Below are 19,335 nucleotides of genomic sequence, written 5' to 3'. Positions count from 1 at the left end.
GGTTACACAGATCCTGGTTTTGAGAAATGAGCCCAGCCAGGTGAGAAAACTTTCAGTGGAAGAGCATTTTAGAAATAGTGACAATAATAAGGCGTGTTTTGCAATACTGACCGATAGGTATAACAGCATTCCTTGGATGGAAGTGTTAAATTGGGGAAGGAGAACTACAACAGTGACTCAGTGGTTAGCACTGCTGCTTCACAGCGGGAGGGACCCAGGTTCGATTCCTGCCATGGGTGACAATGTGTGGAGTTTGCATGTCTGCATGGGTTCCCCCTGATGCTTTGGTTTCATCTTACTGTCCAAAGACGTGCAGGTCGGGTGAATTAGCCATTCTAAATTGCCCATAGTGTTAGGTGTTTTAGTCAGAAAGAAAGGGGTCTGGGTGGGTTTCTCTTTGGAGGGTCGGAGTGGAGACAGTGGGGCTCTGTCTCCTCCGTCACCAGACCATGGCAATACGACGCCTGGAGGAAGAGTGCCTCATCTTCCGCCCAGGTACCCTCCAACCACAACGGATGAATGCAGATTTCTCCAGCTTTTCTCAGTCCCAACCCTCAGACTCAGCACCGCCTTCTTGACCTGCAATTTTCTTCCCGACCTCTCCACCCTCACCGCCCTATCACCCTCACCTTAACCTCCTTCCACCTATTGTATTCTCAATGCCCCTCCCCCAAGTCCCTACCTTTTATCTTACCCTGCTTGGCACACCCTCCTCATTCCTGAAGGGCTTATGCCCGAAATGTCGATTCTCCTGTTCCTTTTATGCTGCCTGACCTGCTGCGCTTTTCCAGCAACACATTTTTAAGCTCTGATCTCCAGCATCTGCAGTCCTCACTTTCTCCTTCCATGAGATCTAACCTTCCTAACCAGTCTCCCATGGGGAACCCTATCAAATGCCTTACTGAAGTCCATATAGATTACATCTACTGCTCTGCCCTCATCAAACCTCTGTTACTTCAAAAAACTCAATCAAGTTCATAAGACAACTTTCCATGTACAAAGCCATGTTGACTATCCCTAATCAGACTTGCTTATCCAAATACATGTACATCCTGCCCCTCAGGGGTCCCTCCAACAACTTGCCTACTACCGACATCAGGCTCACTGCTCTATAGTTCCCTGGCTTGTCCTTACCACCTTTCTTAAATAGTAGTACCACATTAGCCAACCTCCAGTCTTCCGACACCTCACCTGTGACTATCGATGATACAAATATCTCAGCGAGGGGTCCAGCAATCGCTTCCTGGAGTTCAACAGTACACCTGATCAGGTCCTGGGGATTTATCCACATTTATGCATTTCAAGACACACAGTATGGGTTTCTTTCTCTCCCTCTCATGCACTGACCTCATCATGTGATTCCTTTCCCTTTTAAAAGTCCCATTGTTTTGACTTTTGATTCCTCCAAAAGTTCCAAAAAAAATGCAACAGCATATAAAACAATTGTTGCTCCTGGAATTCGAGGAAATCACATCCAACACCTAAAATACCTTAATAAAAAAGGAGCAGTCTGATACAGCCAAAAATATTTCCTGTCCTCCAGCTTGGTGGAAACCATCTCCATGCCCACTGTATCTAGGCCCCAGTATCCTGCAAGTTTCAATTAGATTCTGCTCATCTTTCAAAACTCCATACACTATAGACTAAGAATCCTCAGCTGTTCCTTTCGTGACAAGCCCTTCATCCCCACGATCATTCTTGTAAATCTCTTCTGGGCCCCATCCAATGGCAACCCGTCTTTCCTTCAATACACAGAACACTAAGCGCAGTACAGGCCATTCAGCCCTCGATGTTGCGCCGATCTGTGAAACCAATCTGAAGCCCATCTAACATAAATTATTACATTCTCATCCAATGAACATTTAAATGCCCTTGAAGGTAGCAAGTCTACTACTGTTGCAGACAGGGCATTCCACACCCTTAACTCTTGAGTAATGAAGCGACCTCTGACCTCTGTCCTATATCTATCACCTCAATTTAAAGTTACGTCCCCTCATGATCGCCATCACCATCCAAGGAAAAGGGCTCTCACTGTCTACCCTATCTAATAGAGGCCAAAACAGAGCACGACATTCCAAATGCAGTCGAACCAGTGTCTTATACAGTGTCAGCAATATATTTCTGTTCTTGTATTCTAGCCCTCTTGAAATTAATTCCAACATTGCATTTGTCTTCAGAATGGCCAAACAAACCTTGAGAGAGTCCTGAACTAGGATGCCCAAGTCCCTTTGTGCTTCAGATTTCCAAAGCCTTTCCCCATTTAGAAAAGTCTATGCATCTATGCTCCTACCAAAATGTATAAACTCTCACTTTGCCTCATTGTATTTCACCTGCCACTTACTTGCCCACCCATCTTTGTGTCATCTACAGACTCAGTTAAAATGCCCTCAGTTCCTCATCCAGATTGTTAGTGTATATAGCAAATAGTTGTGGTCCTAACATTGACCCTGTGGAATTCAGATTCAACACCTTCTCCTTAAAAAAATTGCCACACCACTCATCTCTGCCCTCCGACACTCCTGAAATTCTGCTATGTTGTTAGCGTCTTCCACTGTAGAAACTAATGCAAAGTAACTACTACCACTACTTCAGCAATCCTTGCCCACCTCTTATCTTTCAGATATCCAAAACAATTCTTGCAATCTTCTTTTATATTACTACATAGGTTATTCTCATTTCATCTTCTGCCCACTTATTACATTTTCAGTTATCCTCTACTAGTTTTTAAAGACTTCTCAATCCTATAGCTACTCACTAAATCTTCACTATATTGTGGGCAGCTTCTTCTCTTTTATGCTATCCCTTACTTCCTTTATCAACGATGGTTGCCCCATCCTGCCCTTGAAACGTTTTGTTTTCCTTGGGATGAACTTTTACTGTGACTCCTGATACCCTATTACACATGCAATTGCTGCACCGCCATCACTAGGCTCCTCTTCTAATTAACACTGACCATCACTCCATGTATTTACTCAACTGTAATACCATTACATCTGATTAAATCTTCTTTCTCTCAAACTGCAGGGTGATTTTATCATATTATGGTCAATGTCCCTTCAGAGTTCCTTCACCTTAAGCTCCCCAATCAAGTCTGCCTCATTACACATCACTAAATCGAGAATTGCCTGTTCCCCAGCACGCTCTACCACAAGCTGCTCCAAAGAAAAACATCTGGTCAACATTCCACAAGTTCCTTTTCTGGAGATCAACTATCAATCTGATGATTTTCCCTGTCCATCTGCATACTGATGTCACCATGATTATTGTCATAGTGCCCTTCTGACATGTCCTTCCTATCTTCGGATTAATTTTCTTTCCCACATGACTACTGATAATCCTGACAATCGAAGCAATTCTATGTAACTGAGTGCATGTATATTAGAGGGGAATGGTAGGACTATGGACATAAATTTAGAATGTTATTTCTATTCTGAGAAAAGCACTGTCCACTGAAACTAACTGAACTGGGCAGGAGTTAATTACCTGCAGTCTGTCAGGTAAGCTCAGGGAGAATGATATTTTTAGTTACTGTGGTCATGTTTTAGGTTAACTGGTATAAAACGGATTCATCCATTGTCTCTCTTCTGGAACCAGATCTTGTGGCCTTAAGTGCTAGAGATATTTTTATTTATCTTTTATATTTGTGGGATGCGAGTGTTACTAGCATCCAAAACAGCCCTTGAAAAGACGATAACAAGTTATCTTCTTGAAACAAGTAGTCCAGTTAGGGGGATAGTCATAATCCAGAACTCCAGGTTCATATTTTCATAGAGGCATAGAATCCCTACAGTGTGGAAGGTAGCCATTTGACCCATTGCGTCCACACCAACCCTCTGAAGAGCATCCCATCCAGCCCCTGGCCCTACCCAATCCCTGTAACCCTGCCTTTCCTATGGCTAATCAACCTAGCCTGCACATCCCTGGACACTATGGGCTGTGTAGCATGGCCAATCTACCTAACCTGCATATCTTTTAAATGTTTTTGATAAATGGGGCTTGAATATCATTACATGGTGAAATTTGCATTGAATAAAACAAATCTAATGGGCCAATTAACCAGTGCAAATTATCAAAAGAAAACCCTTTGGTTCACTAATACCAAGTAAATCCATTATCCTTACTGGTCTGGCCTACATGCAACTCCAAACCCTCAGCAATGTGATTGACTCTCTCTGGGGAATTAGGGTAAGGGAATAAATGCTGACCTAGCCTACAATGCCTATATTGCATGAACAAATAGAAACACACTATTGCATTGTTACAAGGATAGTGCAGTAAATTAATCCACAAGTGAAGGTGCAGCGATACAGTTCTAATTCAGGATTGTGCATGATTTAGGGTTTGGGGAGGTATAGTGCAAGTCGTAGGGCTCTCACATCTCCAGCCCTTGTTCTTCTGGATGGCAAAAAACATAGGTTTGGAAATTGCTACTGAAGCAGCCTTGGCTTGTTGATGCTGTGTATCTTGTGGATTATGCACACTGCACACAACATGCCCTGGCAGAGGAAATGAGAAATGTTTAAGGTGGTTGATGGGCTGTTTTATCCTGGATGGTGTCAAGCTTCTGGAGTTGTTGGAGCTGCAATAATACAGGTAATCGGAGAGTATTTTGTCACATTTCTGATTTGTGTCTTGTTGAGGGTGGACAAGGTTGACAGAGTCAGAAACTAGGTTAATCCCAACCACTGATCTGCTCTCATAGTATTGTGATTAGCCCAGTTCAATTTCTGGTCAATGGTAACCTGCAAGATGGTGTCAGTACAAGATGAAGGTCATGGGGGAGAATTTTAAATACTGTCTTGTTGGGTATGGTACTAGTCACCTGGTATTTGAGAGATTTGAACGTAACTTACCAATTATCAGCCCAAATCTTGAATTTTGTTCAGTTTTTGTAGCATCCATGAACAGATTATTGAAGATAATATTGAGATATCTAACCCATACAATCACCAAGCAGAGAAAGGAAGATAGAGGCAATGGATAGAGAAAAAGTAACTTGAGAAAAATACTGGTTCACCATCTATTTGTAAAAAGCATATAACCAGCATATGAATAAATTACAAAAACTATAATGTTCACCATACCATCTCCCTGCACAGATGTAATGAGTCTCCCATCCAGATACAAGTCCACATTTGAAAGATAGGAGGATGGGCCACGATCCACCACCACTTCATTCAGCACCTGTAATATCCATTTGGAAGAATCAATTTCCAGGGGAATGCCATATGATGCATTTAGACTAGAGGAAATTCAATCACATGAAACAAAACCCCAATGCCCCCAAACAAAAATAATTCACATCAAATTACTAGTGTTACTTCTATGGAAATCTAACTGAACAGAGGGTACAAGGGTACATCAGAAGTGAGAGATTCTGCAGCAAGTAACCCTGCTGACTTTATTATTCCCACCATTTATGAGGCACTAGTGAAAAATAAATGGAATACTCTCCATTTACCCAGATGAGTGTGGCTCCAGTAATAGTCAAGAAGCTCAGCACCATCCAGGGTAAAGCAGACAGCTTCATCAGCACCCCACCCACTGTCACCGTAAACATTCACTCCCTCCACTACTGGTGCAGAATGGCACTCATGTGCTTTACAAGGTGCATTGCAGCAAATTGCCAAGCCTCTTTCCGTAGCACATTTCCAAACAGGTGACCTCTACCACCTAAGGAACATGAGCAGCAGATCATACTATCACCAGCAAATTCCTCTCCAAATCACACGTCCCCTGACTTGAAACTCTATTGCCAGTCTTTGAGTGTCACTGGGTGAAAACAATAGAACTCTTTTGTGAACAGAACTGTGGAATTCCCACCACCATATGGACCACAACACTAAGATGCCAGCTCACCACCCATTCTCAAGAACAATTAGGGACGGACATAAAAGCTTACATCCAAAGAATTAGTACTGGATTAAAATATGGTACAGGTAGAAGATCCTTTATCTGAAATGCTCGGGACCAGCCGTTTTTTCAGAATTCAGAATTTTTCTATTTTCAGAATAGTGACAGTTTCATGGTGAAATTTTAAAAAATCTGACCAGAGGAGCAGACATCCGAGTAAAAAAGTGCTTTGCCATGCCCCAAGTCACATCCAAGTGATGTGCATCGAGTCGGTGTCAACTTGGGGGGTTCACCGAGAAATCCTAGGCCTGTTGGTGCTTGGCCATGCTCCCTCATGTCGCATCTGAGTGAGGCGCATCGAGTGGGCATTGGCTTGGGTTAACTGTTTGCTTGCCAAACAACCTTGTTAGTGAGAAAAAAAACTTCACAAAAATCTTCCAAATTTCAGAGCTTTTCAGTTTTTGGATATTCAGATAAAGGATCTTCTACCTCTATACCCATATATAAAAATGTACACCTCAAATGCAAGTGCACTTCCAATCATAGCATTATGTGCAATAGAGGAAAACATGTTGCTTCAGAAGGCAAAATAATTATTTCAATAGTGCCTTAATTATTTTCAGTTTTGAAAGAACAGCCCAAATCTATTGGCACTGAAATAAGATTAAGGAAAAGTAATAAAGGTCTGAGACAGTCAAAAGGGAATACAGCATAAAGCTACCACGATGGAACTTTTACATATGGCTAGGTCACAGTTGTACACAATTCTGGGCAAATATCAGTGCATGCTGAGGTAAGTGATCTTGTCCATGGCAACCATTCATATGCTTCAGTTGGTTTGTACTATTGATTTTAGACAGAATAGCAGTCGGTGTCCTCACTCTTATTCATTATCTAGCAGCTCCTACAGGAAAATATAAGTGCACAATAATGGGAACTGAAGATCTGCCAGCAGAAATTACTATCATTTTCCAATTTGTAAAGCTCAATGACAAACCAATAAATGAATGCTGGATGTTCTGAACACAGCTGAAAAATGTGTTGCTGGAAAAGCGCAGCAGGTCAGGCAGCATCCAAGGAGCAGGGGAATCGACGTTTCGGGCATGAGCCCTTCTTCAGGAAATTTCCTGAAAGGCTCATGCCTGAAACGTCGATTCCCCTGCTCCTTGGATGCTGCCTGACCTACTGCGCTTTTCCAGCAACACATTTTCAGCTCTGATCTCCAGCATCTGCTGTCCTCACTTTCTCCTGTTCTGATCATATTATTTTCTCAGTACACAGTTCCACTTTAACATCTGGACAAATTTCAGGAAGGAGCAGAGGAACTTCGGGGCACAGAAGAGATAAGAAAAGTTGACATAGGTGTGTTAAAGAGGAAAAATGCAATTTCAATGGTTGTAAAAACATTAAGTTGGAGTATAAAAACAAAACTGCAAAATCTATACAATCATTGATGTATAGAGGAAACTGGGTCATATACTAGGAGACTTATTGAGTGGGGATGACAGTACTGAAGAGATTCACAATTCAAAATGACTGTTCCAAGGATCAGCCATAGATTCTGCGTTAGTCAAGTAGATAGACATGCAATCGGCTGACTTCATTAGCTGCTTCTGGTTGGCACTGTTGTAATGCACACACAGTTCTGTAAGTGAAAAGAGCCTGACATAACAATATGCTGAACTTTAAAAAGACATTATCCTCCAATCATATTAGGTCAACAACACATTCAAATAGAGACACTGAAAAATAGTCAGAAGCTCTCCAACTCCACCAAGTGGCTACAATTTACAATGCCTCAGAATCAGTGCTACACTTATCCTGGAAATTTGCTCCCATCTTTCATCTGTGCATGTGGACTCCACAAAGATTGAGCAACACAATAAGTGACACATATTATTATTCCTTATGTAATGAGATGGTGTATGCTGTAGTGCTGTATAAACGCAGGCCATAGTTCATCACCTAAATGGTGAAAGTGAGGTGGTAGTAGCATCGTGGTAATTTCATTGAACTAGAAATCCAAAGCCACATATAAATGATCTGGGAACACAGGTTGAAGTCTCACCATAGCAGAAGGTGAATGTTGAATTCAATTTTTAAAAAAGTCTGGAACTTTTTAAAACAAAAAAAAGTGAGCCTAATGGTGACTATGTGAACCAGAATAACTCACTTAGCACTCAGATAAACCCATCTGGTTCATTAATTCCTTTAGGAAGGATATCGGTCATTCATACCTGATCTGGCCTACATGTGACTCGAAACATAGTCGACTCTACTGGAAGTGATATCGGCACCAAAAGATAAAAAGCAGATCAAAGATGCTGCATAATTTTGTTTGTATTAATGCAATACCATTTTCAACTATTCAATTTCCAATCGAAGCACCCTTTTCTCTTCGCAACAATTACCCTCTGGGCAGGACTTCCAACTTATCAAACAGTTTTTTTCATTTACTTTTAACCTTAAACTAGAGTGTCATAAATATTTTTTATGAGTAGCAATCAGGAATTTTTAAAAACTGCTTTCTTCAAAGAATGGTGAAAATTTGAAACTTGCTACCAAAAAGAATACACATTACAATATCTTACAACATTTATTTTCTAATTTTTCCCTCAAATTTGCAACTTCAGCCTAATTTTCCCCTCCTACATTCCATTAAGGGTAGGAGTTCGCACAAGAATTTATGGTCTTGTCTACACATACATGTAGTACTTGCATGAAGACTTTTCCTGCCTCGTTGTCAATATGACTCTGTGGGGCCAGTCCGTTATCCTGCACTTGGTATTGCCTCTCCACTTCTGCTGTTTTTAATTCCTTAACCACCTTCACCTTCAGGCGACTCCTCAGAATTATCCTGGCATCTCCTGATCAAAGACAAGGTTCCAAAATAAGCTGCATTCACTGAGATTTCCAGCAGTGGTCACTCTCCTACCAGTTAAAATAGCAAGATAAATATAGATTAGGAAGCAACAGGTTACCTTAGCTCATCTATCTGAAATAAGCACATATTTTGAACCAACTGCTTATCACAGAATCCTAGTGTTCCTAACACTAGTACTGTACCCAGAGGTTTATCCCAAGCAGTATGTGCTCAGTGTGTGAAGAACATCCAGAGCCCTGAATCTGTCATCTTAAAATTCCCTCTTGTTCTAATTTCATCGCATATTTGAAGCAAAGCTCATGTCTTGGAATATCATTTTATCAACTTATTACCTTTCTTCCAAGTCCCCTCACAGTTGCTTCTTCTCAAGATAAAGGAGGCCAAACTTCTCCTGTGGCACAATGCTGATTGTAATCAGCTTTGTGACTTTGCTCTCTACTTGCAGAGACCTTAACATTTTTCTGTATCAATGACTAAATGTGGACACAATAACTGCAGCCAACATACTGCACTACATTATGTACCAAAGCATATTACTGAAACAGAAATAAATTCTGTGATTAGTCGTCTCAAATGCGAAGAGTGTGAAAGGGAGGAAGTGATATTTGAGTTGACAAGTCTTGCTCAGATATGTATTTGATTTAGGTTGCCACTCTTCAGGAGACTATACTAGCCTTGGAATGAAGACAGCACAAATTCACATGAACTATCCTCGGATTTAAGTTATGGAAACCATGAAACATAGGAACAGAAGTAGGCCATTCAGCGGGATCACAGATGACCTGATAATCCTCAATTCCACTTTCCTGTCTTTCTTTCCACATAACCCTCAAATCCTTTACTGATTAATATATTAGAGGCGGAGATAGAGTTTTAATGATCCAGTCTCGACAGCCCTCTGTGGTAATATTGAGAAGGTCAAAAGATTATCTAACTGAGAAGTTTAAAAATGACAAGATACAGTAAGGTAAAAAATTTCCTCTGCTGAGGAAATCCTGAACAAGGCAGCAAGCTCTTGAAACTAAAACAGGGTCATTCAAGAGTGAAATCATAAGGATGATTATGTAAAATTTCCAACTACAAGTTTGTGGATGTTAAGGGTCAACTGAAATGATTAGATTAGATTAGATTCCCTACAGTATGGAAATGGGCCCTTGAGCCCAACAAGTCCACAGCAACCCCCCAAAGAGTAATCCATTCGGACCCATTGCCCTACTCTATATTTTATCCTGGCTAATGTACCTAACACTATGGGCAATTTAGCATGGTCAATTCACCTTACCTGCACATTTTTGGATTGAGAGGGGAAACCAGAGCACCCAGAAGAAACCCACAGACACAGGGAGAATGTGTCTGCGTGAAGTTTGCACAGTCACCTGAGGCGGGAATCGAACCTGGGTCCCTGGTGCTGTGAGGCAGCAATGCTAACCACTGAACCACCAGGTCAAAAGATCATCTAACTGAGAAGTTTAAAAATGACATGATACAGTAAGGTAAAAAATTTCCTCTACTGAGGAAATCCTGAACAAGGCAGCAGGCTCTTGAAACTAAAACAGGGTCATTCAAGAGTGACAGATTTTCTTTTTATTGGGCAAGACCATCAGTGATACAGGTAAAAAGAGCAAGCTGATGGAGTTGAGGTACCGATCAGCCATGCTTCTCATGGTACAATAAAATACTAAATAATCCATACCTGCGCCTATGTCCCTTGGGAGGTAAATGTGAGCATTGACACTGCCCACTATCCCCAATTTAAAAGCATATTTTTATCTAACAAGCTGCAATATTTGCAGCATACGTGCACAATATGCAGTCATTTGTATCCCTTTCACTACATCACCCACATAAATGATAATTAGTATGAATGGTAAAAATTAATAAAGTGAATGAATCACACAAAAAGAAACAAACAGTCCTTTGTGGTTGACAAATACAGAGGAACTTAGATTATCTGAAGGACACAGGCAGGGAGTATTTCATTCTGTTAATCTAATTCCGGATAATCGAATGCCAATAACAGTTTAGCCAAGCATTGGAACCTTGCGGTCTTGCTGGATAATCCAATATTTGATAATCGGATGCCAGATAATCGAGGTTCCTCTGTATTGAGTTGAGGTGTAAGAGGAATGGTGCAGGAAAAAGTGGGACTCAACCAAATGGGAGGAAAGATAGTGACACAGACCTGAAAAGCCAAGTAATCAGTTCCTGAGCTGAAACTGCAATCTACCAATCTTTTATTTCATTGCAACTTTGCAATATCTTCAATGCCTACATTAGCCAAGTTAATCAATTAATCACTCACTCTGCACTATTTGCACAGCCCCACAAGGCGAACTGCAATTCTACCACAATTTGGCAAAAGTCATTCTGCTACGACAAGTGTTTCAATAGTGCAAATTCACTATAATATGACTGACGAATTGGGGACAGTGTTTCTAAACTGTGAATTTTTAAAGCATTTATTCATTATAACGCAATTCCAGCCCCTTAGTTTTTTTTTTAAAAAAGATATTTTTATTAGAAATTTAACATTTTTACAAGTTTACAAAAATAAACAAAACCCTCAAATACAAACATTGATGTACAATTAAATCAAATATACAATAGTCAAAATTTAACAAAGGAGAAAAAAAAACCAAAATAAAAAAAACAAAACTCAACTTTCTACCAGCCCCTTTAGTTTAAGTAGTGCTGCTATCACATGATTTTCTTACAACATGGAATTGCAACAGAACAGAACTATCGCGTTATAGCGAAACTGACTGTAATAAAAGTTGGCAAAAGGGAGCACTGCTTTAATTGTAATGGCCTGCCTCAAGTCTGTCTGCAAATGGCCCAATCCAGGTCATCAGCAGGCATACTGAAGGTCAAGAAAGCAAATCAATGTTTCGGTGATCAGAAAGACAGAACCCATAACTGTATTGCTGGGTATCTTTCAAAATAATTGGACATTATACCAGAGTATATGTACACTAGTTTACTGAGATGGTTTTAATAACAGACGTTAATTTAACCCCAAATAAAGATCAGATGAACCTTAGATGTATCATTTAACACAGCCTACAGCATTTCATAAAGATAAAAAAGGTTCTGAAGTATTTCTTTCATACCTTCAATCACATTGGTCACTTCTTTTCGGTAAGATTCAAATTTGAAAGGTGTGAGAAATCCAAGTGAACCAAGATGAAACGCCATTACAGGTGGAACACTGGTCTAGAAAAAACAACAGCAAAGTTAGCCACACAAACCAAGCTGCCATATCCATACTGATACAACAAAAACAAAGACTTTCTACACATTAAATGATGGAAGAGTCCTCAGCATATTGTAAAAATTCTATTCCCTTATTGACTTTACCACCTTCCTCTGTTATAATTAATATCAATATAATTAATTTCCTAATGATTAATTTTTAATACTTTTATTCTATAACTTGAGGCAGTACAATAAGGATCAATACATCAGGTTTTCAGACAACATTTCTAAGCTCAGCCAGCATCCAGTGATAACAGTAGGAAATTTTACAAATTTCAGGATGTCAGGTAGGGAAAGGATGAAACTCAGCTATATGAACATACATCACAGTCAAATGGCTTACAACTATATCCTGCCAAAACACACCCAGCTGACAAAGCACTTATCTGACTAAAATGAAGGAAGAACAACTGATGGGAATACCTTTTTAAAGGACGTTATAGAAAACTAGAAAATACAAAACTCGGTGCTATTCCTGTATTGAAAAAGGTTTTTCCACATGGTTTACTAAAAATGGCATCAGCTGTTTAATATATGCCATGACTTACCTGCCATTTATAGAAAAGCAAGTGCCTGGCTTCAGTACTATTCTTTACCAACTGGCTATCCAAAAGATGAACTGTGCAGAGTTAACACTTTTGAAAATCACGTCCAACAATTGGAAGTGAATCTCAACTCATTTATTGAGATAAGTGGCATTCAGAATGTGTAAACCCCTCAGCCTGTTCATTTCCATTAAAAGCCAGCTAGGGATAACATACAAATTAGGAACAGAAAAGACATCCCCATCGCTCGAGGGTGCTCTGCCATTCAATATCATGATTTTGACCTCAACTTCTTTCTAATGATCTTTCACTAATGTGCATGCACATTGTAAGCTGCATGCACAATGATATGCATGATTCAGGAAGTTGATGCTGTGCATAGACTTCGGAGGTCCAGGCAAAAGAGAAAAACACCAGGAACATATTCTTTCATTCCTTTGCTTATCAATAAGCTCTCTCCCTGCCTTAAAAATACTGAAAGACACTACCTCCATCACCTTTTGAGGAAGGCAACTCCAAAGACACTCAATCTTCAGAGAAAAAAAAATGTCCTTATCTATCCTAAACAGGCATTTTATTTTAGCTTTTATTTTTTTTTTTAAAAGCAGTGTCCATTAGCTCGAAATTCTCCATTTAAGTAAATATCCTTTCTACATCTACCCATCATGTCTCTTCAGGATCTTACATGCATCATGGTCAGATGTTTCAGCACCAAAGACGATGTCTTACTCCTGACCCTTTATATCTTTCTGATCTCTGACATCGCTCCCTTTACACTCTCCACAATATCAAATTCATTATTTAAGAAAGAAGCGAGAGAAAGCAGGAAATTATAGACCAGTTAGTCTGACCTCAGTGGTAGGAAAGATGCTGGAGTCAATTATAAAAGGATGAAATTACGACATCTGGATAGCAGTAACAGGATAGGACAGAGCCAGCATGGATTTAGGAAGGGGAAATCATGCTTGACTAATCTTCTGGAATTTTTGAGGATGCAACTCTGAAGATGGACAAGGGAGATCCAGTGGATGTAGTGTACCTGGACTTTCAGAAAGCCTTTGATAAAGTCCCACATAGGAGGTTAGTGAGCAAAATTAGGGCACGTGGCATTGGGGGCAAAGTACTGACTTGGATTGAAAATTGGTTGGCTGATAGGAAACAAAGAGTAGTAATAAATGGCTCCCTTTGAGAATGGCAGGCAGTGACCAGTGGGGTACCGCAGGGATCAGTGCTGGAACCGTAGCTTTTTGCAATATATATTAATGATATAGAAGACAGTATTAATAGTAACATTAGCAAATTTGCTGATGATACAAAGCTGGATGGCAGGGTGAAATGTGAGGAGGAGTTTAGGAGATTACAGGGTGACCTGGACAGGTTAGGCGAGTGGACAGATACAGTTTAATGTGGATAAATGTATGGTTATCCATTTTGGTGGCAAGAACAGGAAGGCAGATTACTACCTAAATGGAGTCAAGTTAGGTAAGGGGGCAGTACAGAGAGATCTGGGTGTTCTTGTACACCAGTCAATGAAGGCAAGCATGCAGGTACAGCAGGTAGTGAAGAAAACTAATAGCATGCTGGTCTTCACAACAAGAGGGATTGAGTATAGAAACAAAGAGGTTCTTCTGCAGCTGTACAAGGCCCTAGTGAGACTGCACCTGGAATATTGTGTGCAGTTCTGGTCTCCAAATTTGAGGAAATACATTCTGGCTATTGAAGGAGTGCAGCATAGGTTCACGAAGTCAATTCCTGGAATGGCAGGACTATCTTATGTTGAAAGACTGGAGCGACTGGGCTTGTATACCCTTGAGTTTAGAAGACTGAGAGGGGATCTGATCGAGACGTATAAGATTATGAAAGGATTGGACACTCTGGAGGCAGGAAACATGTTTCCGCTAATGGGCGAGTCCTGAACCAGAGGACATAGCTTAAAAATAAAGGGTAGGCCATTTAGAACAGAGATGAGGAGAAATTTCTTCACCCAGAGTGTGGTGGGTGTGTGGAATGCTCTGCCCCAGAAGGCAGTGGAGGCCCAGTCTCTGGATTCATTTAAGAAAGAGTTGGATAGAGCTCTCAAGGATAGTGGAATCAAGGGTTATGGAGATAAGGCAGGAACAGGATACTGATTGAGGATGATCAGCCATGATCATAATGAATGATGGTGCAAAGTGGCCTACTCCTGCACCTATTGTCTATTGTCATTATGATATAGTGGCATAACGTGGAACAGTCAACAAAAATTAAATTCAAACTTTTTTTACTTCTCTGGGGAGTGAACTAAGCTGCTATACAAGTGGTCCTTTCTGCTGCAGTCTTTGGGTACAATTTTGGGTAGTTCAACTGTTAATCACTTCAGCTGAACATCAGACACAATGCACACTAACTGTCCAGACTGCAAACATATGCTTTCACAGTTACTGTAGCAAGTTTCTGACTGTCTAGCATTCATCAGTAGAGGTCCTTGCTCTTTAATCTAGCTTTTTCGAGCTTTGTGATAAAATACTAAAACAAACGCGACACAAACATATCAGGAGTTCGACTTAATACCTGGAAGAGAGAGGAGGCATATAGCAGTGTGCCGTCACCACCTAGACAAATGATTAGATCTATGTAGCCAGACAATTCATCGTAACCTGAGAATTAAAGAAGAGGTAAGCTTATTTTACGCATTCCAACTCTTCTTTCAAGAAGAAATATTGTACTACCCAAAAAACATCTAGATAAACAAACCAACAGTCAGGACTACTTCTTGTCTCCCAATTACATTTTTAGGACAAGGTCAGATGAATAATCAAAAGTAGAGGAGAACACCACATGCAGTATAAATTAAAAGGCCTTTGCTTCTTGATACACAACATACAGGCAAATAGAGAAGTTACACACTATGTTCACCGGCAGCTAAGAAAGAAAAAAAAAGTAACACTGGGTCTTAAGAAAGGTTTTCCACACAAAACGTCTCTTCTCAGGTGGGCTCTTCCTCACATTTCAATCCCCAAACTTTTATTTTCTAATGGGATGACTGACTTGGTGTGCAGTTCCAGCATTTATAGATCTGATCATCCCATAGTATTCTATAAGCAAGAAAGTCTCCCCTTCCCACCTCACCTTCGCGGAAAGGACTGAGCTGCTGCCGGATGGGCTCAAACTTTACATCTTTAGCAAGTGCTGCGTCATCCACGACTTTTTTCTCAACAAATACAACCAAGTGTTTCTCCTGCAGAGAGAGGAAAAAGAAACAACAGAAAATTAAATTCAGTTGAAAGGCCGACAATTACCCCTAGTTCCCTTGCTGTTACCAAACATTGCCAAAGGAATACTGTACTGAATGTTGCAGGTATTCTCATCCTAATCAACAGTGTGAGGAGGAGGAAAATGAGTATACTATTTAAACCTATACACAACAGGTGTTATTCCTTCGACTGCAACTCTTCTGTCTTGCTTTCAACAGAGTCATGCTGTTGTGTCATTTGGGATCCAATTTACTTACAGAGGTAGATCTAGAGACATTAGGGACTGATGAGATCTCTGGAGCTCTTCATCATTTTTGCCTTTACAAGTAACATTCCAGTTTCCCTGGCAGCATTACAAAAGAACAAAATCATTTTGTATTCATATGGCCAGAGGAAATCATTGAAAAATAGACATGATCTTCAAATGAAGTTTGCATTTATGAGAGAAACACTCTTATTGATAGAAGGACAGAGTCCTCAGTGTAATGATTTTCTACAAGCTGTCAGAGGGTAAATTGTTTGAAGGATCTGGAGGATCAAAGCATAAAGAGGAGACAGATAAATGGAGTTGAGTATCAAGTAGGCCATGACTTTGGTGAATGGTACAACAGGCTGGAAAGGACAAACAGACTGCTCATAGGCTTAGAATGAGAATCAAAACTGACAAGTACTAAAAAACTTAAATTTCAAATGACTGCCTTGTTAGAATTTTTGAAGTGTGTCCAATTAAAGAAAAATCTATTATTTAGATCCTTGAAAGATGTTTACTGAAACCATCTTGAATTTTTGTACAGCTGACCACTCAAATCACATGCAAAATGAATCAGAGGGTAATATTTAGATTTATGAAGCCAATAGCCGATGAAATCCATGACAACATAACAAGCTTGCTCACAGTAGGAATCAACCAAAGATGAGATTCAAAAAGGCACCAACCAAAATGAGGTAAAAGGTATCTAGGTTTCACCACAACCCTGCAATTGAATTTTCATTTAAAAACAGTGCTCCTATTGCTGTAAACAGATCAATAAACAAATGTTCATATTAAATTACTATCAACAAGCTAGTGAAATATAGTGTTGCACACTAATGAGCCAAGAAAATAGTTATCCACATTAACCCAACACTATAAACCGGTCAGTAAAAAGAAAATCTTCCGTTTCATCTTACCTTCCATCACAAGCAATTTCAAACTAAATATAATGCAAATTCTTCCATCTTTTTGCCTCCACACCTACCTCATTGGCCAGGAATCATGCACAACAGACCTTTTTCCTACCTTCATAATTGCATTCCATTTGGATCCCTCCACCAGACTCCTTTCATTGGGAACTTTCGATATGACAGGAGTTGTCTCAGTTTCTCTGCTCCTTTCATTTACTCTGATTTATATCCACTGTTCTAGTTTCAAATCACAACATCTACAATGTCATGAAAGCTGATGTCAAGACTGGTACTGTAATTGCCTGGTGGATCAAACTTCCTTTTGAGGGGTTGCACCCCAGCTCTCTGGCATTTCCTAATTACTCTGGAATCATGACCACACCAGTGAGCCGTTCCCCTGGTGGTCAATGATCTAATCTCCACTGGAGAACGTGCCCTCACACCTTTCTACCCCTCAGTCACCAAATCCAACGGAGTCTATTTCAACCTTTTTCCAAAGACTGTCCTGGGGCAATCATTTTAGCCCAACCCACAGAACTGATTTCTTCCAATCTCAGATTTTTTTCTTCCCACCTGCATCCATAACTCTTTATATTCACTTCATTTTATTTTAAAAAAGGAACTTAATTGACTATTTTCTGTTAAGTTCCCTCCATCTATTTGGCGGTTTCCAATTTTCAGGCTTTAAATTTTTTTTTTCCCACCACAGGTGTCCAAACTCTTAAATCCATCTTCAACTTGGAGAAACTAAGAACTCCATGCTTCTTTCCTGAAAAGGAGGTGGAAGGAGTCCTTATCAGCTCACCATTTTATTTCAGTCCATGTTCTCTCAAGCTGAAATAACCTGACAGCACAGATCAGTTACAAGTTAGCCCTTTTTGCATATACACAATCACACATTAAAAAGAGGCTAAAGGAAAAACAAACTGCTTGTTAAGGGCTTAAGGTCTGTAAACAAAGGATAGCATATGATGAACTCATATTCACTGGGCTCCTCGTCAATGAAGAGGAGTTACCTACAGCTAAATATCAATGATAATGTTCAGTTCTGATTGTAATTAGCATGAACGAGCCTTTGGGAATTGATCACAGTCTACTTCCAGTTTACCAAGTGAACAGAAACATTGATATTTAGGAAGTCTAAAAGGCTTCTGCTGAGAGAAAAGATTTCGAGAGAGACACTTGTAGTTTCTTGGATCTTCTCCACAGTCTACAAAATAGAATTTCAAGTCCAAAAAGGGTTTCTGGAAATCATTAGTTTAGAGGGCTCCTGGTCCTTTCAAAGCCAAGTTTGTCAATAATTGAGATAATAATACCATTTAGCATTTCCCTGAAAACGTTGCTTCCTTTTCTCGCCAAAGTCACTTGATTTCTAGTAAACAGCACTGAAACAATACTTTAAACACCTAAAGAATGTACAAATAATTAAAAACCTTTCAGTTTTTATGACATAGTATTTAAGTGTAAATATGTATTCCCAACAACTTCATCAAGTTTCATACTCTAGGCAGAGTATCTTAGGAACACAGGAGCAGAAGATGACAATTCATCCCATCTGGTCCATCCTGCCATTCAATACAAACACAGCTGATCATCCACTTCGATGACTTTTCGCTACACCATCCCCATTTCCCTTTATATCAGTAGCATTTAGAAATCGGTCAATCCCTACTTTAAATATATTTTATGACAGAGCTTCCATAGTCCAATAGGGTAGAGAATGCTGAAGATTTACAACACTTTTTAAAAAACATCTTCATCTTAGTCCCAAGTAGGCTCCTCCTTATTTTGAAATAGTTTACCATGGTTATGGATTACCCAGCCAGGAGAAATATCTTACCCGTACCTGCATGGTCCAAGTACTTTATAGGTTTCAGTCAAATCATCTCGCATTTAGTTAAGGAATTTAGTTGCTGATTTCTTTAACAAACATTGATTGGTTTTGTAACATCATTCCTCTTAACGCATTTTTGAAATCCCCCTCAGCCAATTTGCCATCATAACTTCATAAAGTCCTTTACCCAAATTTAAAACGCTGGCTTTAGAACAACCTCACCTTCAAAAGTAAAATTCATTCATATTATGGTCACTCAGCCCGAAAATATTTTTATTTGAACAATTAGTCCTCTCTCATCACATGGAGCCACAAAAATATTTCAGTGCAGAAAGGCCATTTAGCCCATCATGTCTGCACTGGCTGAATAAAACTAGCAAATTGCAGGCACTCATCTTCTCTGGCTCAAGTGCTCTACTCAAAACTCAACAATGCTAAGTAGGAAAGAGGAAATATTACAAGGTAAGCCTGAAAGCTTCCCCAGACAAATGCAACATCCTCATCAACACTTGGAAATCATTTGCCTTAGAATACTAACTGGAAAAACAGCACCAGCAAAAGTGCTAA

General features: G+C 39.8%; 1 protein-coding gene across 3 annotated transcripts in view; it reads right to left on the bottom strand.

Annotated features, from left to right (window-relative positions):
* nadkb (NAD kinase b) overlaps positions 1-19,335 on the bottom strand; it is a 62,464-nt gene that overhangs the window by 15,481 nt on the left and 27,648 nt on the right. For all 3 annotated transcript variants that reach the window (XM_060834590.1, XM_060834591.1, XM_060834592.1), the window contains exons 5-9: positions 15,646-15,754; positions 15,088-15,173; positions 11,848-11,950; positions 8,560-8,720; positions 5,085-5,184 (exon numbers count right to left, since the gene is read on the bottom strand). In XM_060834590.1, coding sequence (XP_060690573.1) covers positions 5,085-5,184; positions 8,560-8,720; positions 11,848-11,950; positions 15,088-15,173; positions 15,646-15,754 — 559 coding nt within the window. The remainder of the gene's footprint in view (positions 1-5,084; positions 5,185-8,559; positions 8,721-11,847; positions 11,951-15,087; positions 15,174-15,645; positions 15,755-19,335) is intronic.

Source organism: Hemiscyllium ocellatum, chromosome 13, assembly GCF_020745735.1.
Source record: "Hemiscyllium ocellatum isolate sHemOce1 chromosome 13, sHemOce1.pat.X.cur, whole genome shotgun sequence".
Taxonomy (NCBI): Eukaryota; Metazoa; Chordata; class Chondrichthyes; order Orectolobiformes; family Hemiscylliidae; genus Hemiscyllium; species Hemiscyllium ocellatum.
Note: the sequence above shows the minus strand (reverse complement) of the source record. Positions and strands in the feature narration are given on the sequence as shown.